The sequence below is a fragment of the Chiloscyllium plagiosum genome, unplaced genomic scaffold (genome assembly GCF_037043375.1).
Source record: "Chiloscyllium plagiosum isolate Xiang-an unplaced genomic scaffold, Cpla_swu_hap1 HiC_scaffold_16, whole genome shotgun sequence".
Classification (NCBI taxonomy): Eukaryota; Metazoa; Chordata; class Chondrichthyes; order Orectolobiformes; family Hemiscylliidae; genus Chiloscyllium; species Chiloscyllium plagiosum.
In genome coordinates this window covers 91,613,748-91,638,221 of record NW_028270154.1, presented here as the reverse complement: position 1 = coordinate 91,638,221, position 24,474 = coordinate 91,613,748, and the positions used below count along the sequence as shown (strand labels likewise).

At 40.4% G+C, this 24,474-nt stretch overlaps 1 protein-coding gene across 2 annotated transcripts in view; it reads right to left on the bottom strand.

Annotated features, from left to right (window-relative positions):
• Positions 1-780: 780 nt before the first annotated feature.
• fgfr4 (fibroblast growth factor receptor 4) overlaps positions 781-24,474 on the bottom strand; it is a 59,700-nt gene continuing 36,006 nt past the window's right edge. For both annotated transcript variants that reach the window (XM_043704025.2, XM_043704027.2), the window contains exons 5-18: positions 23,129-23,298; positions 20,795-20,918; positions 19,346-19,536; positions 18,907-19,045; positions 17,508-17,701; positions 16,777-16,922; positions 16,040-16,161; positions 15,303-15,413; positions 13,981-14,171; positions 13,266-13,388; positions 12,058-12,128; positions 10,797-10,934; positions 2,861-2,966; positions 781-1,606 (exon numbers count right to left, since the gene is read on the bottom strand). In XM_043704025.2, the coding sequence (XP_043559960.1) occupies positions 1,448-1,606; positions 2,861-2,966; positions 10,797-10,934; positions 12,058-12,128; positions 13,266-13,388; positions 13,981-14,171; positions 15,303-15,413; positions 16,040-16,161; positions 16,777-16,922; positions 17,508-17,701; positions 18,907-19,045; positions 19,346-19,536; positions 20,795-20,918; positions 23,129-23,298 (1,985 nt within the window). In that variant the 3' untranslated portion in view covers positions 781-1,447. The remainder of the gene's footprint in view (positions 1,607-2,860; positions 2,967-10,796; positions 10,935-12,057; positions 12,129-13,265; positions 13,389-13,980; positions 14,172-15,302; positions 15,414-16,039; positions 16,162-16,776; positions 16,923-17,507; positions 17,702-18,906; positions 19,046-19,345; positions 19,537-20,794; positions 20,919-23,128; positions 23,299-24,474) is intronic.

Sequence of the window (24,474 nt, the reverse complement as noted above, 5' to 3'; positions counted from 1 at the left end):
CTGCCACAGTGTGTGACGCAAAGTTCCTGTGCAGGTATAAACTAAAATTGGAGTGAAAGTTACTTTCACTGACTGGAAGCTGGCCGTTCTTTTGCTTCTACGCAACAGTTTGTGTGTGAGATAAAAGTCCAGGGAATTGATCAAATAACAAAAAAAGGAGTCTTACTCACAAAAAAAAACACAAAATACGAATGTTCTTTTCCACAGATGTCTCCAGTAGTTACTGTAAATAATTCTAGGCCACAAAAATATTGAATCTAAGAACCAGAAAAGGAAGTATGACTGCCAATAAATTTGGACATACTACTTAAAGAAAAATTTCAGATTCAAATATTTTTCTATTTTACAGCTTACTGCAGGGCTTAAAACAGCAAACTGATGATTATCTGCACAAATGGTGTTACAAACAGCTGGACCAGCTGTTCCCAGGCTGTTCTATTCACACAGAAAAAGTAATTAAATTCTTTAGAAATGAGGGTTGCTATGGTGCTAGCTCTTGCATGTCTCGTCATTGTGTTTAAAGAAACAAGCAATTGAATAAATGGTTATGCATTTTGCTATCATTTGTATCTGGAGCTTCAAATCTATTTTTTTTAAATGTTTGAAAAAATAATAAAGTACATTTGAACTAGACACAATTCTTTTCAAGGACATTTCGTGGTGAGTTCAGTCACTGGATCTTCAGAACAGGCTGTTCCAGGAAAAAAGCCAGCTTGGATTTAATACCATCTCATTGGCATTGAGTGAACTCGGCAGCACAGCTAATCATATTGTTATTAAGAAGGTACAGTTGATATTTTATTGGGAATGTTAGTCCAGAAATTTCATGCTAACATGCTTTCACTTGATCTGTTTCTATCATTGAAGTTTGCAATGAATCACAATAAAGTATGTGGCAAGATTTCTATGGCAAATGTATTTTCTTCATTTATTGATGCTTTGCCAATGGACAAGACTTGGTTTTCAGATTCTTCTTGGTGTATTTCTATTCCAGGTAAGTTCTCTGGTGTAGCTAAGGTTAATGCTTCTTCACTGCCATAGGCCATCATGTTGTGATGCAGCAAGTCCTTTGATAATGTCTTGAAGCAAAGTTCAAAATTATTATCACCATCAAGCATTACCCACAGAGCTCCACTTGTGGAGAGTTCTGCTGCTGCTCCATACCAGAATACTCAGAGCTCTCCTCAATTCATATATGGCTTTCGTTGTGAAAATTATCAATTTCAAATGGTGAGAATTTGAATAAATTTTAATCTTAATGGTTTGACACATGCTACGTGAGAGAGAATGTTCTTCTGCAAAAGAAAATTTCATATCTTTCAGGAAGAAGCAAAGCTTAAAGAAACTCATTTTCCATCCAGTTTTGAACTACTCCAAAAGTACCACCAGAGTTAATTACAGGGGAAATGATCAGTATTGAGCCGAGAGTTCCAGAATGACATCTTTTTCAAGTCCTGGTTCGAGTACTACGGTCATTGTAATTCAGTAAGCAAGGGTCATCAGACATAGGGTCATGAGCAAAGACAGAGTCATTGGATGAGCATGTACTGTTGCTGTCTTCACACAAAGGAGAATACTGCTCTAAAGGAGTGGAGAGGTCCAAATACTGTTGGGGGAGAAAATTCAGACATATTTATTGACATCACAATCGTCTATGAAATACTGTATATGTTCAGAACAAAGTTATCATTGGACCTCTACAGAACCTAAGTGTAGTTATTTATTTTTTCTCGGTAGTAGGAGAACTTGGCTGTGGAGCTGATCATTACTCTGTCTTGTTGTATTTCAGGCTTGGGCTCCTTTCCAGTGTGTAAGAATAGAATAAAGTTTCTTCTGTTTAAATTAAGTGAACTTGGCCAGGTTCAGTACAGTTTTGAATGGGCACCAATCCCAAACACAAAATGACCATAATTAACCAGAAGCTTACGCTAACTTGGCAATATCATTCAGAGCCTGCTATGACAGTGGGGTAGGAAATGGAAATATTTATATAAGAGAAGTGCTCTTCTGAGGTTTGGGGGGAATTGATGGGGGGGGAGTGGAGAGGAATGGTGTCAAGTTATGTTGATGAAACATTTTATCAATTAAGTACCTGACAAAGAAATGCTTAAATTCAGCATATTGAGAATCACAGACTATGTTGGGCAGATAAATTCACCAAAAAGTGGTAAATAAAAACACTTTTTATTTATCTTCAAATTGTCTTCTTTTATAAGGCAATATGTGTAGATTGTATCAATATTCTTAAATTCAATCATATGGATCACCATCATCCAAAGGAGATAGAGGGTAGCAATGTTGCAAATCAGTGATGGTTTGCTCCACTGTAAATTAGGCCACCAACAATACTCTTATCACTAGGATCACATTATTCCTGGTGGATTCTATTATTGGATAAATGTGTTATTTTGGGAAAACTGGGCTGGTGTAGCAGCGGCTTTATTTATTGTATTTGTTCAAGGGGATTGCTAGCAAAGTCAGTATTTTATTGCCAATCCCCAACACCCTTGAGAAATATGAGTGATTTTCTTCCTTGAACTGCTGCGGTGAGCAGGTTCATCAACAGTGGTGTAAAGGTAGGAAGTTCTTGGAATTTGAGCAGGGATGATAAAACAATGGCAATCTAAGTCAGAATGGACATGAATTGGAGTACCATAAAAGGAATTTTGATTTTGGTGTGGGCATCTGGGAGGTAGGGGTTTCTTGTTTCATTGCAACTTAACAATGCAGAAGCCATTTTGTGCAGCTCCTTCAGCCATTTTGTCCTACTTCCTAGATGCCCACATGCTCAGGAATAGTAAGGAAGCAATCTATCTCATGTAGAAAACTTGAAAGTGAGGTATATGGAAGGTGTACTAACCTCATCTGATATTGCAGACAAGACCTTGTCAAGTTCTGCCACAAGCTGTTTAAATGTTGGTCTCTGAGAAGATACTGCATGCCAGCATTCCCTCATCAGCAAATATCTGACAGTAAAAAAAAATACAACTTTTAGGATACAATGTCAATAGTTTGACACAAATCACAGATACTATATAGAACTTAATTCAGCCTAACAGTGGTAATCATGGCAGCCAAGCCCAATTAAATCACAGGAGAGACTGCCTGTCAGTCTCTCATCAAGGTGGGGCAGGAGCGGGGGATGTGAGTCTTCTCCTTTTGAAAGGAGGTGACTGTAGTGATTGTAATGAGGTCACTAGGACATAGTGAGGACTGCATATCAGAGGAAAAAGCACAGCACGTCAGGCAGCATCTGAGGAGCAAGAGAACCGAGCGTTTGGGCATAGCCCTTCATCTATCCTGATGGTGCCTGACCTTATCGACACACTTTATCGACTTGTATTGGGGTCAGCCAGGTGAACCTCATAGAACATAAGTTCCCTGATTGGGGCTATTAACCTGGTCCAAACAGGGAACCCTGGCCGACAGGTATAAACAGGAGTGTCTCACTGTTTGATCACACAGCATTGCCCTCTTGTGTAGGGCACTGCTTGTCACTGGCCACTTGGGTGTTTTCCTATCTTCCTGGTGGTGGAAATTGAATAAAGATTCGTACACATTGTGTCTCTCACTGTGTCTCACACCTGCACACACATGGGTGCTGGGCAAAAAATAAGCACTATCGCAGTTAGGCGGGAGTGTGGGGGTAAAAGAAAAGGAAAGGAAAAGAAAAAGAAAAAATAAAGAAAAAAAAAATAAACAGGAGTGTCAGCTGGCACTGAGGGAGCTCGATCAGTGTCATGGACTCTCGATATGTAAATAAAGGGTGACTAGTTGACAGGATACTGGCCTCTGTGCAGTTATTTCAATGGGAATGGACCCATTCCGGAAATTCACTTGCATGAGGCAGGATGTAGTTAGACTCACAAATGAGACAGTTGATGATTATTCCAGAGCCCGCTGGAATTTAGTGATGGTTCAATGATTGAGAGGGAGTTTCATGGCTTTTCCATGACATAGAGCCATAGTCCTTATGTTTCCTAAAGGCCATCCAGCAAAGCTGCTGAATTTGCAAGCAGCCTACCACATAGTGATCCCACTGTTACAGACTGTGTCTAAATAAAGGAGCTGGCAGCACTAATGATGGCGTCCTATGAAAGCCACCCTCTTTCCTCCGACACCCATTTTCCTGCTACCTGCCACCCTGTGATTCCCATCCCTTCCTCACACGGGGATCCTGTGACAATAATCTCTGGTTAAGTCCCTACAGAATGACCCAGCAGCAGCTGGTGAGCTACCAGATTTCTGGTGTGAAATCCCAGGAAAAGCCTGAAACTGGCTCATTAGAGGCACTTACTTTCTTAATTAAGTTGGGTCTCTCCCAACAGAAGCCAAATGGATTGCCCACCAGTTGTAAATTTGTAGGCAGGGCCCACATGACATCATTAAATCCAGCCCATTGTCACAAATACTTGCAAGACTTGCTATAGCTATTCCGAATGTCTTCAGTTGGAGTCTATTCCGTTGGATAGATCTAAATAATCCAAACAATGCCTTTATCAAGACATAAAGGAGCAATTGGCCTTCAAACACAAGGGTTGCAAAGCAGACTTGCTCTATACCTTGCAAACTCAGTTTCTTCAGATTTCAACTATGACAAAGTCCAGGGGAGGATGGAACATGCCGCTTGGCTGCACACTCAAAGGGGGTGGCTGGCATGTATTCACAAAAATATATTCCAAATCAAAAACAAACATCTAGTGGGAAAAATCCATCCATGGCTTAGTAGGGATGTCAACATTAATATGGGATCAAAAGAAGCTTGTGATGCATCTCAGAAAGTTATAAGTCTGAAAATTGGGAGAGATTTCAAAACCAACCAAGGACTGCCAAACTAACGATTAAAAAGGGGAAAAATAGAATATGTGAGTAAACTAGCTCGGAATAGAAAAACAGATTGTAACAGCTTATACAAATATACAAAAAGGGTAATACTAAAGTAAAGGTTGTAACCCTGAAGACAGACACAGAAGAAATTATCATGGAGGATGAGGACATGGCAGAAAAACTATTTTGTGTCTATCTTTACAGCACAAGACAGACATTATATCCCAGAAATACAGGAGCTCAGGGTGACTGATCTCAACAGAGAAAAAGTACAATATTGAAGAAACAGAAAACTAAAACCATCAAATCTCCATGACGTAATGGCCCAGGCAGCTGCAGGGATATTGATGAACAACAGTTGTAGTAGACTGGAATTTAGCAAATGTAATGCTGCTGGTCTAGAAAGGAGGAAGAAAGTAGACAAAAAAACCCAGATCGGCTAGCCCTAACATCATCAGGAAAATGCTGGAATCTATAATTAAGAAATCCTAACACTATACTCAGTTTCATGGAAGGGAAATCCTGTTTCATAAATTTATTTTAAGTTTTATGAGGATGTAATAAGTAGGGTAGATGAAGGGGAACCAGTAAACATTGTTTGAATTTCCAAAAGACATTAAGTAAATGCTACACTCAAAGGTGAATGTGTAACATAAGGGCTTCAGGATTTGTGGTAATTTGTTACTGTGGGTAGAAGTTGGTTAACAGACAAGAAGCAGATAGAGTGATAAACTGAACATACTCGGATAGTGTTATGAAGATGTGCGTGCACTTTAAGAGAATTAAAAGCAACAGAACTACCGGACACAGCACCAAGTGTTCTCAATAAGGCAACAATGTAACACTTGGTTGAATAACTTGATTAGCTCGTTGCCTGGAGACCAAAACAAATTCGAAATCGGCCTATCAGTTTAAATTATACCCCAAAAAATATCAAACTCCAATTCAGTTTGAATTGAGTATATTGACAATCTTAAAAGCCAATGACACAATCCGATGCTTTGGGGTATAAGACCGGGCAAAATTGAACAGTTGAGAGGAGAACTGTCGAGCCCCAGCAGGTAACAGATTGTTTGAAAAATAGTTCTCTTAAAAGTACCTTGTCGATCAGTAACTAGTGATGCAAAAATCCCGAAGAAGAAGAAAAGACAACACAGGAAAATCCAAGTAGAAGAACTGAAAGCCACCTGGTTTTGAGATTAAAAAGTGTTGCTTTGCAAATCTTAATTAGAAGTTTTATCAGACTAGTATTATAGAAGGTAACGTAAAAGATAGGTTAGAGGAAGGACTTATACATAGTTGTCAGTTAATTATTCTCTATTATACTTTAAGAAATAAAGTTGTTAATTTTTACTTTACATAATGTTTGGCCACTCGGATTTTTACAGATCACTGCACAGGATAAATCTTTTCTGTGTTGCATGTTTTAAATTAAGCAGGAGAGCTTACCCCGTATCGTAACAGACAGTGTCTCCCACTCGTCCTCCTCCTCTAACCAATAGAAACGATTCTATGTGCCAATTGGTAAGGTGACAGGTTTTTTATTTTTGTTGATTTTTTCTGTAGTCTCATTGGGAATTTAGAACAGTGGGGATGGAGGTTAGGGCAATTGAATGTTCCTCCTGCAGAATGTGGGAGGTAAGGTCACCAGTAGTGTCCGTACTGACTGCATCCAACTTGGGAAGAGCACCCAACTCCCAAAACTGCGCCAGGGAACTGGAGCTGGAGCTGGATGAACTTTGGATTATTCGGGAGACGGAAGGGGTAATTGAGAGGAGCTGCAGGGAGGTAGTCACACCTCAGGTACAGGAAAAAGGCAGATGGGTTACAAACAGGGGATAGAAAGGGAACTTGCAGGCAGTGCAGGGATCCCTTGTGACAATTCCCCTCAGTAACATGTATACCGTTTTGGATATTGTTGGGCGGGGGGGGGGGGGGGGGGGGAGGCAACTTGCCCAATGATAAGCAATGGGGCACAGGTCTCTGGTACAGAATCTGCCCCTGTTTCCCTGAAGGGAAGGGAGAAGAGGAGCAGAGAAATAGTCACTAGGGACTCCATAGTTAGGGGGACAGATAGGAGGTTCTGTGAGAACGACGAAGACTCGTGTTTGGTCTGTTGCCTCCCAGGTTCCAGGGTTTGTGATGTCTCAGATCATATTTTCGGGATCCTTGAGGGGGAAGGGGAGCAGACCAAAGTCGTAGTGCACGACATAGGTTAGAAGAGAGGTGGGGATTTAAAGCAAAAATTCAGGGAGCTAGGATGGAAGCTTAGAGCTAGAGGGATTGAGTTTTGGAACCATGAGTTCATGTTGCAGCTGTACAAAACTCTGGTAAGGCCGCACTTGGAGTATTGCGTACAGTTCTGGCCACCACATTATAGGAAGGACGTGGAAGCTTTAGAAAGGGTTCAGAGGAGGTTTACCAGGATGTTGCCTGGTATGGCGGGAAGGTCTTACGAGAAAAGGCTGAGGGACTTGAGGCTGTTTTTGTTAGAGAGAAGGGGTTGAGAGGTGACTTAATTGAGACATACAAGATAATTAGAGGGTTAGATAGGGTGGACAGGGAGAGCCTTTTTCCTTGGATAGCAATGGCTAGCACAAGGGGACATAGTTTTAAATAGCTATGGGACAGATATCAGGGGTAGTTTCTTTACTGAGAGAGTAATAGGGGCGTGGAATGCACTGCCTGCAACAGTAGCAAAGTTGGCGAGTCTAAGGGCATTTAAATGGTCATTGGATTGACAGAGACGAGAATGGAATAGTGTAGGATGGATGGGCTTCAGATTGGTCCCAGATCCACATCCTCTGGCAGCCCACTGGCTGATCAATATCCTGTTGTAATCTGAAGTAACCTCCTTCGCTGTCCACTACACCTCCAATTTTGGTGTCATCTGCAAACTTACTAAGTATACCTCTTATGTTCACATCCAAATCATTTATGTAAATGACGAAAAGTAGTGGACCCAGCACCGATCCTTGTGGCACTCCACTGGTCACAGACCTCCAGTCTGAAAAACAACCCTCCACCACCACCCTCTGTCTTCTACCATCGAGTCAATTCTGTAACCAAAGGCTAATTCTCCCTGTACTCCGTGAGATCTAACCTTGCTAACCAGTCTCCCAGGGGGAACCTTGTCGAATGCCTTACTGAAATCCATATAGATCACATCTACCTTGCTGCCCTTGTCAATCCTCTTTGTTACTTCTTCAAAAAACTCAATCAAGTTGGTGAGACATGATTTCCTACACACAAAGCCATGTTGACTATCCCGAATCAGTCCTTGCCTTTCCAAATACATGTACATCCTGTTCCTCAGGATTCCCTCCAACAACTTGCCCACCACCGAGGTCAGCCTCACTGGTCTCTAGTTCCCTAGCTTGTTCTTACCACCTTTCTTAAATACTGGCACCACATTAGCCAATCTCCAGTCTTCCGGCACCTCACCTGTGACTATCGATGATACAAATATCTCAGTAAGAGGCCCAGCAATCATTCCCCTAGCTTTCCACAGAGTTCTAGGATACGCCTGATCAGGTCTTGGGGATTCATCCACTTTTATGTGTTTCAAGACATCCAGCACTTCCTTCTCTGTAAGTTGGAAATTTTTCAAGATGTCACCATCTATCTCCCTACATTCTATATCTTCCATATCCTTTTCCCAGTAAATACGGATGCAAAATACACATTTAGTATCTCCCCCATCTTCTCCGGCTCCACACAAAGGCTGCCTTGCTGATCTTTGAGGGGCCCTATTCTCTTTCTAATTACTCTTTTGTCCTTAATGTGTTTGTAGTATCTATGTTTATTGATAACACAGGCTCGGTGGGAATGTAGGCTTGGAAGAGGTCGGACCTCCAATGAAGACTTGTAAGGAACTACACTAATGAGTATGCACAGTGAGAACGTTGTGTTTTGGTAGACCTGCCACAGAGTCTGTTGTTGTTACCAAAAAGCACAGAGAAATCCAACAGAACAGAGTTTAGAACCCATTCTCTCCACGTGGAACTAATAGCTCCATAATAACAGTTATGGATGTAACATCTGGCATCATCTGCCTCACCATCAATTGCAGCATAGGCAGGAGGCATCTAATATCTCAGCATTGCAGTAAAAACCCAAATGATGATCATGAAATCCATATTAATTGCTGCATATACTCAGACAGCTGCTAGTCTAGCTGAGGATCTCTGTGCTGAAAGGCTCATGCAGACTCTCAGTCCAGCAGTTAGCTCGCCAACAGGTTCATAGGATTGCGGAGACACTGCCCAGGTGTGTGGCAGTTATTTTCTGTCCATGAACCACTGTTCTCCCTCAAGGTGCTCTCATTCATACTCCCATCATTATCACTTCACTCGTGCCCTTTCTGCTGACTCTTACTAAGCTAAACCAGACTGCCATTGCCCAGGCTGTGGAATTAGAGGTCAAAGTTCAGATATCAAGGTTCAGAGTAGCATGAGGCAAATGTGTTGTTTGTTTATTTCACTGGCACGAATTTTTCTTTGGGATATGGAAGAAAAGATATTAGAGAAAGGTTTTTTTGTTGATATGTTAACTTTCAGGATTTTAGCCAAGATGCTGCTGTGATGGTCTGAAAATGGGGAGATTGTCATAAAATCTTATAGTATGGAAACACTGCTCCAACTGTGAATGGGGATGAGATCTTAGGAAAGCCGGAGTCTCATTGGTCATTCATGGACAGCCCAATGTGGGGTGAAGGGACATATAATGCCACCTCTGACTTGTTCTACTAGACTGGCCTGCAAATACTGACTTCCATAGACTGTACCCTTATGGTAGTGAGGTTCTTTAGCTTGCAGAAGGTCACTATGAACTTTGACACTCACTCTAGTAGAGGCCTGCCTTCGACACTTCATGTAGTAAAGCCATTGCTTCAGGAGCCTGTTGGTTTGCATCATGTATTCCTTGGGCTTAATTGAAGATACAAATACCCTGGTGTGATTGGGTGGCAGAGGGCACTCATGAGAATAGTAGACTAGTAGATATTAAGTATTCCTTGTCATGGCTCCAGTCTCTCCCGCCTCTATGTTGCTGCGGTTAACCAATGATGGCAGAAATGGCAAAAAGCCTCAGGTCAAGGGTATCATAACTGGTGTCAGAATTTGCACACCAGAAAGATGGGCGTGGTGGCTAAGTGGTTATCACTGCTGCCTCACAGCACCAGGGACCCAGGTTCAGTTCCAGCCTCGGGCGACTGTCTGTGTGGAGTTTACACATTCTCCCCGTGTCTGTGTGGGTTTCCTCTGGGTGCTCCGGCTTCCTCCCACAGTCAAAGATGTGCAGGTAGGTGAATTAGCCATGCTAAATTGCCCATAGTGTTAGGTGCATTAGTCAGAGGGAAATGGGTCTGGGTGGGTTATTCTTCGGAGGGTCAGTGTGGACTTGTTGGGCCAAAGGGCCTGTTTCCACACTGTAGGGAATCTAATCTAAAGACCAAGAACTGATGGGCCTGCCATTTTCACTCGCTTTGTCTTCTCTAGTGCTGCGACCAATGATGCAATGGAAATTTCCAGCCACCAAGTTATCCCAAGCCACACATAATCAGCCTTCAGGAAATGCTTGCACTACCCCATACATTTACTGGGTGTGGCCTTTAAGTCTGCAGATACAATATTTGGCTACAGCTACCATTTTAGCATGATGATAGATCAAAAACGCTATTACAATAGAGTTCTGGTTGGAACTAGCTAACGTATTTTCACTGTTAAGTTGTTTTTAAGTTGCCCTTAAGAATTTTACTAGTGACATTTAATAAACAGTCATCTCTAAGCTTTTCCTACACTTCATGCTGTCATCAACAGTCAATTTCACCTTCCCAGTGAGGAGCAGTGTTCACAAAGGATACTGGGAATGTAGATTCTGCATTAAAAAAAGCTAGTAACAGGAAGTGGGGATGAAATATTTAATAAGTTCATATGTAGAACCAAATACAACACAAATAGATGACTTACAGCTCATGTGTACAGTTGGATGGTTTGTCCATTCGATGACCCTCCTTGAGCAGTTTGAAGAGCTCTTCAACAGGGATTCCCGGATAGGGTGAGCCACCAAGTGTGAAGATCTCCCACATCAAGACCCCAAATGACCACCTACATTCCAGTGGGAACAAACCAAACATTCATGTTAATCACTCTGTTATCTACTTACTTGAAACCATTCAATGCAATAGTCATCAGTATTGTGATTGAGAGAACTTCTAAATGAGCAATAATAGGTTTTCTTGAAACTTATGGAATAGCATCAAGTGCAATTTTATTTTCATACAGCGAGGCTGGATTAAGCAAACTGTTCATGATTCAGTGCAATTTAAACTAAACCTAATTTATTTCAAGGGATTACAAGATAATTACAGATGGTGAAGGGAGCCATTTGTTTCATTTGCATTCATCCAACCATTCACACTTTGTAGTATTCAATTGTTGCTTAAAGCATTTCAAGATTTTGCTTTCATTACTATATTTAATAACCCTTCATGTGGATATATGTTTCAAGAACACATTTAAAATACATTTCTCCAGTTGGAAACCATGTCCCCTAGATTTCTTCTCATAGATTAACATTAATATCTGGGTTAACTCTTTCTGTACCTTTAACATGTTCTGCAACCTCCTCTGTACTGCCTCTAACACTGTACTGATTTGTTTCAGATTAGTAGCTGAAATCAGTACTGAGTGACACAGATTTCTCACTTTCCGAGCTGCTATTGTGATGGAAAGCATGGAATCTGAATCTTCTCCTTTCCCCCACTTTAGAATAATGCCTGACAGATACATGGTTCAGAAGATCCTAGCTTGCCTCCTAAATGGGATTTCGCAAGTGGCACAGATCATCTTGCCTTAACTGGGCAGAGGTATGAAACAAGCAGATAGCAGTGCAGTTGTTCTGCCCCTCTTATTGAGGCAAGACATATAACATGTTTAACACTCTCACCCACACTATCTCGTATCCTGAAGAATTTCTTCAATTGCAGTGAATTCCACAAAGTTTATCATATCCAGGATGAATTAATTCAAAAATTAAATGAGAGCTTCAATCAGTGAAGCGTTTTAATATTTAGACAGAATTGTCAATCTGTTCAATAGAAGGCGTAACCACACAGTGCCTGGGAGGCTCCTGTCAATCATCTAAACTAACTTTCTTACATTCTGTACAACCTGCTCATAGTCAGGGAAATCCAATACTTAACAGCAATTAAACATTATCAGTACTTACACGTCACTCTGGTGTGTGTACACTCTGTCGAACAAGGCCTCTGGCGCCATCCACTTTACTGGTAAACGACCCTGGAATGAAACATCAAAGTTACCATTAGTAAGCCTAATATCTCCTTTGGAAAAAGTCAGTGCACTTCCACATTGACATCTGTGACAAACTGTCAGCTATAGGCTCATAAATCAAGGTTTCAACTATTACAACCATATCTGCACAGGAACCAACCAGATTACTTAGTTGGACTTTAAATTTTTGAATTTATTTGTATTTGCTTCTTTTCTCATTTCTGATGTGGATGTGGTTTTATTAGTATACAGAATGCTCCAAGAGTTTTCCCAATTTACAGGAACTCTCTTCAAGTAAATATAAACTAAAACAAGGCTTATGGATTTGGGAGATCCCAGTGCTGGCATGCTGTGTGTGCTGCTCTCTGCTGTGCTGAGCCACCTGTCTGGGGTAGTTCACATTGTGGCTTTGCTCGTGTGGTATTATAAAGTGAATTTCCTTACTAGTTTTCGGGTCACTGGCAGTCCTATAACGGAGTCTATCCTCTGTATCCTCTAGTTAGTGTGAAGGTCCTGATTTTCTGCCTCACTTAAAGCTTGTTACATCCGTACTCAATATAAGCTTACATTTTGTTTTAACCTTAAAACCATGCCCGATCTCACTTAGTCAATTCCTTTTTCACTCCCCAGTCTATGTTTTGGCATTCTTGAATGAACCCCCAACTTAGGGCAGCACAGTGGCTCAGTGGTTAGCACTGCTGCCTTGCAGTACTAGGTACCCAGCCTCGGGTGACTGTGCATGGAGTTTACATTTTCTCTCTGTTTCCTCCGGGTGCTCTGGTTTCCTCCAACAGTCCAAAGATGTGAAGGTCAGGGTGGATTGGCCATGCTAAATTACTCTGCAGCGTCCAGAGACGTACAGGTTAGGTGGTTTAGCCGTGGTAAATGGTAGGTTACAGGGATAGAGTGGGGGCTGCATTGGGTGGGATGCTTTTCTGAGGCTTGGTACAGCATTGATGGGCTGAATGGCCACTTCTGTACTGTCTCTATTTGTCTCATTTCTGTCCTTGATGGATTCACCTGTCTGAAGAGTGAATTCAAATGGGGTAAGTGAAGGCCTGTCAATTCATAGTATTTAATTTTTAACTTATTCCAGAAAAATGCAACATCCAACTGTGCTTACCAGGGCCCGATGCTACTTACATTGGTGGTTTTCTTATAGTAATCAATGTGGTTCACTCCACGTGCCAGACCAAAATCTGCAATTTTCATTACATTGTCTTCAGTTACCAACACATTCCTTGCTGCCAAGTCACGATGGATACACTGTAAAAGGGATCAAAACAAAATAGTTAGTGTACTCAGGTCTCTGTCAAAGCACAAGCTTCCAAGTGATAGAAAATAAAGGCATATGGTAGCAGAAGGAAAATGTGACGATATTACAAAGACATATTATTATGCCTGTTCAACATAGGTGTTCAATAAATTGCCCAGTGGCTTATTTGCAGTCCGAGTGTCTAAAGTGTCGGTCCAGCAGCTCTCCTCAGCAGTGAGAGGTCGGATGTAAATTATGTTGGACAGCTAACTGTCAGGCCTGGAAAATCTAATCTCTGCCTTTCATTGCTGTTCTTGCTAAGTCATTGTAATGTGAGCCACATTCCCCTTTTGCGTGTAAGAAGGAGTTGATGTTGTTTTAGAACCATCATCATCTTTGTAGAACATGGGAAAACTAAGGCAGTGCCCTTCCCACGTTGCTCTGTTCACATAACCTTTCACCTATCCCAAGGGACCAATGCACATACCCAGACTCCCTGTAAATTTAAATGAATAATCCACATGGTCCTCAACAACACAAGCTACCTACAAAACATCTGTCTTGTTGAGTCAACATGGAAAGCTAGGTTAGTTGATGACTTACCTTTTTAGATGCCAAATATTCCATGCCCCTTGCCACTTGGTAGGCACTAGACACCAGGTCTTTAAACGTTAGCTGTTCTTCAGGCACCTTTGTGATGTGAAAGTTGTAATCCATACCAGGTGGCCTCCTGGCCCTGAGGTATTCCCGTAAATTACCTTTCGCTGCATATTCCACTATTACATACAGCAAACCTAGGGTATGAATGGCAGGTTTAAACACTGAACTCTCAGAACATATTAGCAAGACTATATCTTTCATGATGTTCCACTGAACTTTTGGTATTGCCCTTTTGCATGTTATACCTGTGATATAGGTTCAATGTCCTCAGAATTAGCTGCCTTTACACCCAATGTGATGTTACAGATGGCTTCAACAAAGTGGCCATTCTTTAAAAATGAATCAATTTTAACAGGCAATTTGAGTAAGTTTCAAGCCCACCTCAATTCTATTCACCATGTCGATGGCACAGTGGCTCAGTGGTTAGCACTGCAGCCTCATAGCACCAGGGTCCCAGGTTCGATTCCAGCTTCGGGTGACTGTCTGTGTGGAGTTTGCACATTCTCCCCGTGTCTGTGTGGGTTTTCTCTGGGTGCTCCGGTTTCCTCCCACAGTCCAAAGATGTGTAGGTAGGTGAATTGGCTATGCTAAATTGTCCATAGTGTTAGGTGCATTAGTCAGAGGGAAATGGGTCCGGGTGGGTTGCTCTTCAGAGGGTCGGTGTGGACTGGTTGGGCCAAAGGGCCTGTTTCTACACTGTAGGGAATCTAATCTACTGGAATCTAATCAGACATATGCTCGTTTCAGTGTGTAGAAACTCTTGCTGTTTTTTCCAAAATTTCTCTATCTTCGGGTTTGCACAATCTCCACAAGCAAAGGTCAGCTGAGAGCTGTCCTGAGCCAGTGCTTTTAATATCAGTGAAAGTTTTCAGTGCTGTGTTAAAGTGACCAACAATAACGCTCGCAACATTGCTGGGAAAATCTCCCACCATAGTCAGTAGAATCCAGTATTTTTACTATAATATATGGCACTCGTGAGTATTCTGATGTGTATGAGTGTTCACTCCAGTATATCAGAGCATCATGCCATGTAAATTTCATTGTGGGTATAAGATTGCAATGAGTTATATTGCAGTAAATCTCACACTATTGTATTTGTACAGTATAGCATTGTTCATTCCTGAATACTAAGTATACACCGCAGTTTCTTGTGCACCATTATGTTGCATAATAATGGATCATGTAACAGTGCACAAAACATTTGTTAAAAATACTGACAATTTCTCTGCTATTCTTGGGTATCTACACCCACCATACACACTCACCATCTTGTGTGCAGGCACCCAACAAGTTAATTATATTTTTATGCTTATCCATCATCTTCATCATCTCCATTTCTGAGATAAGATCTGCCAGGTCTTTTTCTGTAGCATCATCTAGATGAAAATTTAACATGTTGTCATTTAAGTTCCCTTCAGGTTAATTTCAACAAGTGGAAGTAACGATGATTTGTTTTTCACACGACATGGCCAGCATTTATAGCACACCTGTATTTGCCCTTGCACTGAGCGGCCTATTCGACCACTTCAGGGGCAAGTTAAGAATCAACCAACTTGCTGTGGAGTTTGGAGTCACAAAAGCCAGACCAGGTCAGGAAAGCAGATTTCCGTGCCAAAAGGAGATTACAGAACAAGATGATTTTTTTCACAAGAATCGGTAATAGTTATTGTGGTCACCATTCACTGAGACTAGCTTTATATTCCAGATTTATTAACTAAATTCAAATTCAACTAGCTGTCTTAATGTGTTTTGAACCCGTTTCACACAAGTAATCCAGCAGACATGACTACTGTGACCCCAGTTTTCCACCTGAGATCAGTCGGAGAGCAGTCTCTGAGAGGTGCTTGGAATATTTTACTCATGGCAGGTTTAAGTGATTAATTCTCCTACTGGGATTTAAGTTAGGAATTAGACTGGGCTATTAGTTTCCTACTGGACTCAACACAAAGATACAATTTGAAATACAAAGTTTCACATTTTGGGAAAGTGTATTTTTGCTCACCTTTCAGTGACTTCACTGCCACTGTAACTGCTTTATCTGGATTGTCCTTATCAATGCCATAGGCTTCTGCTTTAACCACCTGTCCAAAGCAACCCTCTCCGAGGGGTTTCCCCAATACTAGTCTGAAAAAGGAACCGTGATTTCAGAGATTACTGAAAAGTATGGTTGTGAACCTGTTACTCAATTTTAAAGCAGGCCATTTGCATTCTTTAAACATTATTTTCCATATGATGATGAAACTTCTTTCAGAAACACAGACAGGAGCAGTCATTGTGAGAGAAAAAGCCAGGCTTCTAGCATTGGTTCTCTAACATGATTTCAGATTCCCTGGAACTGTGTTATCAGCACAAAATCATATGGAAGATTGTTTGGTTCATGTTTTATATAGGCTTTTCTATGTAGAAAAGAGGCCTAAGGGGCAAATTTTTCACGCAGAGGTTGGAGCGTGTATGGAATGAACTGCCAGATGAAGTGGAGGAGTCTGGTACAATTACAGCATTTAAAAGGCATCTGGATGGGTATATAAATAGGAAGGGTATGGAGGGATATGGACCAGGTGCTGGTAGGTAGGACTAGATTGGGTTGGGATATCTGGTTGGCATGGACAAGTTGGACTGAAGGGTCTGTTTCCATGCTCTACATCTCTATGACTCTATACGCTGTCTGCAGTCTGCCCTAATTACAAGGTTTGAAGTTTAGTATTTGTCTGCCTACCTCCTTCTCTCTATCATACTTACTTATCTCTCTGGAATTCCCATTTTGGATCCATTGGTAGTTCAAATTCCACAACACCTGCCAACATGAGTGTGCCACTGGAAGACAGTCTTGCAACCCTCACCAGGGAAGCGTTTGACTTCATTGAGGAGTTTGATTCTCGAGAAAACTGAAAATTAAATAAAGTGAGTGATTAGACTGAATGTTTGCACAGATAAAATAATATCTCAACTGCTCCCCCTCCAACCCCCCAATTTATCTCCGGCAAGACTCAACTTGTGGTCATGTAGATTGACTGAGCAATGTTATTGTTGAACTTTGGTTGTTTAGTGCAGGTATTAACAGGTCAAGAATCTGCATCACCAACTGTAGCTTCAGACCATGTAATGTACTCTGATAGCATGCTTCTGTTACTACTGTGTGCTTCTGCACAAGAAATGTAGATTGTGCTGAGTTAGCAAGCCATAGTCAGAGTGCTTATAGGTGTTAGTTACAATTAGTCTCAGCATCTCTAGATTTGAGAAGATATAGTCAGGATTGCCAATCTTTGCGGCCCCCTATTAATATTGCAAATGTTGAGTGAGAGCAGGAACAAGCTCTGATCCAATGCTGAACAGCCTGCCAGGCTCAAAAAAGGAGAGAAGGTACGAGATGGCTGTTGATGCCCATGCAACCAAAATGAATGATTACCTCCAGAGACAAAGAAGAAAAGAAATGGAGAACAAATGGAGACTATTGTTTAGAGTTTAATTACCTGTCTTTTGAAAGGGAACTTGGAGAGTTTCTGCACAGGGAGTGGATCAAAAGCCCTCTTGGTGGATCTTGCCTGCATCCTGCATAATATAACAATGACCACTGACAAGATGATGGCTAGGGAGGTGGCAGCATAAATCAAGATATCCGTGTATTTAGCTCCAGAGAAGTCAGCTGTTTTCAGGGGTTCCTCTTCTATGAAATAAGACATAAAATAACTCTCATGAATATTCTTTACAATTTTCACCTATATGTCAACCAGCATGCAAAAACTATTTCTTATAGATACCTAAAGCAGAGTGTATCATTATCCACACAGCAAAGGTAGCAGGAAGATCAATGGCCAACATTCCTCTTTGTACATAACACTACACTTTCTTCAAACAAGGGTCCATTTGTATCTGGCTGGAATGGTGCAGATGAAAGGTGAAGGTAGTTGAGTGCTTTGTGTGTGCCTGTTTCTCCCACTCAGGATAGACATAGGAGGATTCCTCACCCAAGACAAGCTTGGGACCACTTCACATTTGAAGGTCATGGTGTAATGTTACCAGCATTGCAGTGCCTTTTTAATGAGGAGAAATTTCTTCACCCAGAGAGTGGTGGCTGTGTGGAATGCTCTGCCCCAGAAGGCAGTGGAGGCCCAGTCTCTGGATTCATTTAAGAAAGAGTTGGATAGAGCTCTCAAGGATTGTGGAATCAAGGGTTATGGAGATAAGGCAGGAACAGAATACTGATTAAGGATGATCAGCCATGATCATATTGAATGGTGGTGCAGGCTCGAAGGGCAGAATGGTCTACTCCTGCACCTATTGTCTATTAACAAACATTAGAGCGTGATTGTCAGGACCAAACCTGGCAGCAGGATGTGATGGCAATTAGTTGAGGAGCCTAAACAGGCGTGGTCAGTACATACACTCCTCTTTACTGAAGATTACTTGTTCTTCCATTAATCACATTCAGATTCCTGATGAAGGCTTTATGCCCGAAACGTCAACTCTCCTGCAACATGGATGCTGCCTGACCGGCTGTACTTGACTAGCAGCATCTGTGAACCTGTCATTGCATGATCATTGTGCTAATAACAATTCATTTATCTGCGGGGTGAAATCAGGCTCAAGTCTTAACTTCTGCCCCCCTCCCACTGTGTTGGCACTAATGTCCCTGCACCCAATCCCCACCCTAATTTTAGCAGAAGTCTGTCTTTCAATGTTTAAGTGAGTTTAAGGAATTAAAATGACACAGCATCTCAGGATGAAATTTCTGCCAAGATTTACGCATTATCTACAATACAAAGCCTGTATAACCTCAGGTAAAAACCGATTCCACAATCTTTACAGAAGTTTTCACATTCTGTTTCCACCAGTTTATATTGGTTCCAACCTATATTCAACAGAACATACCTGGTAAAACTGTCAGCCATGCTGAGTGGTAAGAGATCCCAATGGAATTGCCTGCCAAGCAGGTGTACTTTCCTGCATCCTCAAATGTGACATTATGCAGGTAGAGGACTTCAATTTCAGTGCTGTTGATATCAGCAGTCTGTGAAGAGAGTAGAAATACATCAACTTTTGGTTTAACATTTTGCATACACAGCATCTGTATAAATGGTGTTTTGCAGGTGCATAATATTGGATTACAGGGAGATGAAATAGGAAATAATGTGGCTATTCAAGTACATAATAGCATTGTTTGCACCAAAATAATAATAATAGCATGCTACTGTAAAGGTTATTTGAGAGCCAGCTTATCCAGTAAGTGCACTCTAATTGATTGGTTAGAACCAGCTTTAGAATGCCTATAGTCCCTAAAAATATTTTATTTACTGGCCCACATACTTACCTTTAAAACTTGGACATAGGGGACTTCATCTGGTCCATATTTACTGCCATTCACCTCCACGTGTTTCAGCCATTGGATGTGAGGCTGGGCATCACTGAAGACTCTGCAGTGGAACTCTACATTGCTTCCCACCACCACGGATTTGTTAGCTGGCAGACCCACCTGCAGGATAGGTCGATGAGGAGATCTCTCTGTGGAAGAACATGTTACTTTATATGTATATGTATATATTTTGGATACTGCATTTAAGGATAAATAAGCTTGCAATCTTGAGAATCTATGTGTGCATTATAATTATACACAGAGTTCAGGAAGTTCTGGTACTTAAATGTCTATTTATTTTTGTCGCTGCATTTATTTAGCCAATTGTCCTCAGTCATCCGCAGACTACTCTTAATGGGAAGAAAATGGCACTATGGCAACACTCTCAAAGTTTCTTATTCACTATTTACTTGCATTGCTAATCATAACAGAACCTAGCTGACTCCTTCCATTCTTCAAATAATTTCCAGGCAGAAATTGTCAACATCAATTCCCAATGGAAATAAGATATGGAGGACAGATAAACAGGCAATGTAAGATGGAGAATCAGAGCAACTCATAATAGGTTTCATTATTACAGATAACAGCCTTGTGACCTTTGATGTTCCTTTGAAGTTTTGTTGTGCACAAAGATTGTGGTCAAGCCCTACACTGATGCTAATTGCAACACTAATAACATTTTAGGTCAACCAGAATCATCATATCGGCTCAGATCCAACATCAACCACAACCAAGTCCAACAAAAACACCTGGCTTTCACGGAAATTTTCCAATCATTTGTAGACGTTTACTCTTGTTTGATTGTTATCAGCATTTGGAATTTAGATAACATGAATCGATAGTCCACATGCAAAATTCTGCCTTTTTCAGAATCATAGTAATTGGTGCCCTTTTACCTATAATTACCTAACTCTAATTAGATGATTTTCCCTGAAATTGCATTCATTCCATTTTGGTGGCACAATGTTAAGCTTGAGTATCAGAAGCCAAACAAACAGGCCTAATATGGCTTAGTTATGAATACTGGCTAGAATTTTCAGTCCCCAATATTAATTTTCAAAACAATAATGAACTTGGAGAGCAAATCATCTCAACAGTGTTGAAGCAGAAAATCCAAACTATTACACATACGGATTAGCACAGAAGATCAAAGCATAGAAATCATTGTTGCCAATAATAGTGGAAAAATATTGTAGTTTACCCATTTGACATTCCTCTGTTCTTTATTTTAATAAAAACATCACGCATTTAGTTTTTAAAGGAATACAGTACAAATAATCTGAATTAATTCAGCAAAATAATTATCAGAATCTATAAGAACAAGAATCAAGATTCATTAAAAATATCAATATTCTTCTTATTATTCCCCCATTTCTATATCAGTTTGATTTTCTGTCAATCACATACCTAAAACCTCCAGCTGATAGCTGTGATTGATGCTACCATATTTGTTCTCCACCACACAGGTATAGTTGCCACGGTCAGATGGTACAACACTTTCCATCACCAGGCTCCAACGCTGATGCCGCAGCTGACAGGATAAATTGAATTTTAAAATTGCAAACCAGTTAAAAGGCAAACAAACTTGCAAAAATCACTAAAACAAAACACAATTAATACTAACAAGAAATCAAACTAAATCTCTCAGGATTGTATTCTTGTCTACATGGTTTTTCTATCATTCTGTTAGATTAAAATCAATGAACAGGAATTTTGTACACATGTAAATGCTGTCCTAGTGAGTACTTGTTGGGTCTCTGCCAAGGATACTTTGCTTAACATCTAACCTCCCTTCTATTTGATTTAGCAACGCTTGTTGGGATAACATATAACCATGTTTGTTATAATGATATCATGTGTGAAGTGATGTGATCACAAAGTTTTAGGTAATACATAGTAAATGAGATTTGGCAAACAAATTTTGTTGAAAACAACATCCCTTTAACTTCAATGGTATTCCTTAGCCAACATGGCTATTACTAATCTCAGGAACAGCCAAAGCTTGACAGTGACGGACAGGCAGTTGAATTTCTTGGGTCTCATGCTGAAATGCTCGGGGGATATTTTTCAGACCTCACACCCAAGCCCAACCCTAACTAATTCTACTCTGGATTCAGATTTGGGCTATCGATGCTGGATATTTCATTCTGCTTACAATATACACTTAAATAACCTTTTTTGGGTCTGTTCTTAGAAAGAAACTGCATTTATATAGTGTTTAAATTATCATTAGGGCACACCAAAGTAACTTACAACCATAGAATTAACTCCGGTAATGTAGACAAATACGACGCCCTTCAAACAGTAACAACTTATCTTGTTTTTGGTGATCTTGACTGAAATAGTTATTGGACTTATTATTTTGTTTAAACAGGAAGACTGGCTTTATTTTAATGTTCATTTGAAATAAGGCACCCCTAATAATGTTCTGCTTCTTCAGTATTACTCAAGTGTCACGCTCATTCACCCAAGCCTAGCGAAGGACTTGAACTGGCAACCTTAAGACTCACTAGTGAGAGAACTGCCAACTCAGCCAAGAAGCTTATTTCATGATAGAATACAATGAACTGAGAATGCTTTTTAAACAACATTAGCAATTCTGTCAGAAATGATAAATATGAATTTAAAAATGTTGTTCATAAACACATCTCAGATATATTCCTAACTTCCTAGAAAAGAAATCTACAGCTATCAAACTCGTTCTTTTTTGTTGTTAGTTATGGCTTCTGCTCTGCTGGCAGAATTCTAAATGTAAGGAATGCATCATTCATTCATTTCTTCCTTTCTGATCATTTATTATTCATATAAACCACTTTCTTTAATGTGATATTCACACTGCTGCTCGCAGTACCCCAGGCTTGTCTTTCAGATGGTAATGTCTTTTATACAGCAGCTTAGCTCTATATGAACCTTGTAATGCCAATGTCAATTCTGCAGTAATGTAGGAACACTCAGGTGGTTTGAAACACAATATTGAATACGTGGGGTTGTGTTACATCAAAGCAATACACTTAAGAAAACAAGAAGGGTAGGAATTGTATTGCTTCACACTCCTTTCCTTAATGGATTAGTTGGTGGAGGATTAGGCACCTGATCTCTGATGGACTTGTGAAGTTTGCCAACATAAATTAAATCTCTTGTGGTTTTGTGTGCTTGGCTAAATGGTTATGATTTAAGGGAAAGAGTAGATATGCTCATTAATGAGGGGAGGAGTGGAAGTGCGGAGACAGTAATGTCACTAAAATCCAGACCCAGGCTAATATTCTGGGGACAATGATGAAATTTGAATAAAATATAAAACCGAGACTTAAAAGCTCTTCTAACGGTAACATATAATTATTGTCAAATGACATAAAACCTGGTTCATTAATAGCCTTTGGGGAAGGAAATCTGCCATCTCTACCTGCTCTGGCTTATGTGTGATTCCAGACCCAAAACATGTCTCTGAGATGGTCTAGAGAACCAATTAGCTCAAGAGTATCTTAGGATGGGCAATGTATGCCAGTCTCACCAGTGACATCCACATCCCAAACAAGAGTAAATAGGTCATTATAAAGAAGGCATACATGATCTGCATGTGTCAAATTCCAGGAAAGGTCTCATTGATCAAGAAAAAAGTATTTATCAACCTTTTTAGTTAAATTCAAAATCTCATTTGAGTGTTTTGAATGTGAACCTTCTGGATCTAAATGAACCCTTATCCACAGAAATATGTTTTACATGGGTGAAAGTGAGTTATACCTTAATGCCTCCGATTCTCTGCTCTCCCCTGAACTCCCGACCATTCTTCAGCCAGCGTATGGTCGGAATGGGATTTCCGGCAGCTGGACAGCGAAATTTCACAGTATTTGCAGCTGGAACCACATGTAAATGCTTCTCCATACGCTCAAAATGTGTCCAGTAAGGTGCTCCTGAGTGTTGGAATGGAAACCAAGAAGAAAAGCTCTTCAGTTAGAAATTAGTACTTTTTCAGCCAATAACTTGTACCTGTGCTCACTTTGAGCTCACCTGGGCTCCACGTTGATAGCAACAATCAGTGAATTTATCTATTATGAAAAACAATTGTTTCATTGTCTATTTAATCAATTGCTCCTGATGCTCAAGACAGGTTGATTTTGGTCAGAACATTAGTATAAGAAGTGAAATTGCTTCAGATTTGTGGTACATATCTTCAATAAAAGCACACAGCAGCAATATTACAATGCAACCATGCAAGTACTTGAACATACATCACATTTTTCATATCATCAAAACAACCCAAAATACTTCACACCCAATAAATCACATTTAGAATGAAGTCATGTGGTGTGACATGGTAGCCATGGTGACCAATATGCATGTAGCAAGCTCTCACAACCTGTCATGAGTAAACGACCTTAGATCAGAGATCTATCATTGGTGGTTTGTTTGAAGGGTAAATGGTGCCTATGTACTGGGAGGGCTGCCCGTCAGGTGCCAAGACATCTTCCTTGCTATTCTTCAAAAAGTACTATAGTACCTTTTATCGTCACTTGATAATGCAGACAGCCTTGACTTAACATTTAATCTAAAACATGACACCTCCAACATTGCAGTGAGCTCTCTCATTACTGCATCTCAGACTCAGAGACAAGAATACTACCACTGAATTACAGTGCACTATCATGCTTACATTAGAACAGGTGTATACATTGAGTGTATACATTGAGTGTATACATTGAGTGTATACATTGAGTGTATACATTGAGTGGTAAATTGCCAGTCAGGATTTGCTCACTTAATGTTCAACGGACTTTCAAAAGACATTTGTAAAAGTACCACATATCAGGCATGCCAGTATTGAAACCCTTTGGATTAAAAGGTCAGTAGCTGTATGGACATAAAACTCATGAGGTGATAGAGAAGAATCATGGTGACAGGCTATTTTTCAAAACTATTTTTCAAACTGAAATATATAATGGTGTTCCTAAGGATTCATCATTATATCCCCTACTGCTTTTGGAATGCTAATAATCTGGATTGGAGGTTAGAAAGCACAATTTTGAAATTTGCAGAATATATGAAACTTGGAAGCATAGTAAGCAATAAGGAAGAAAATGATAGAATTT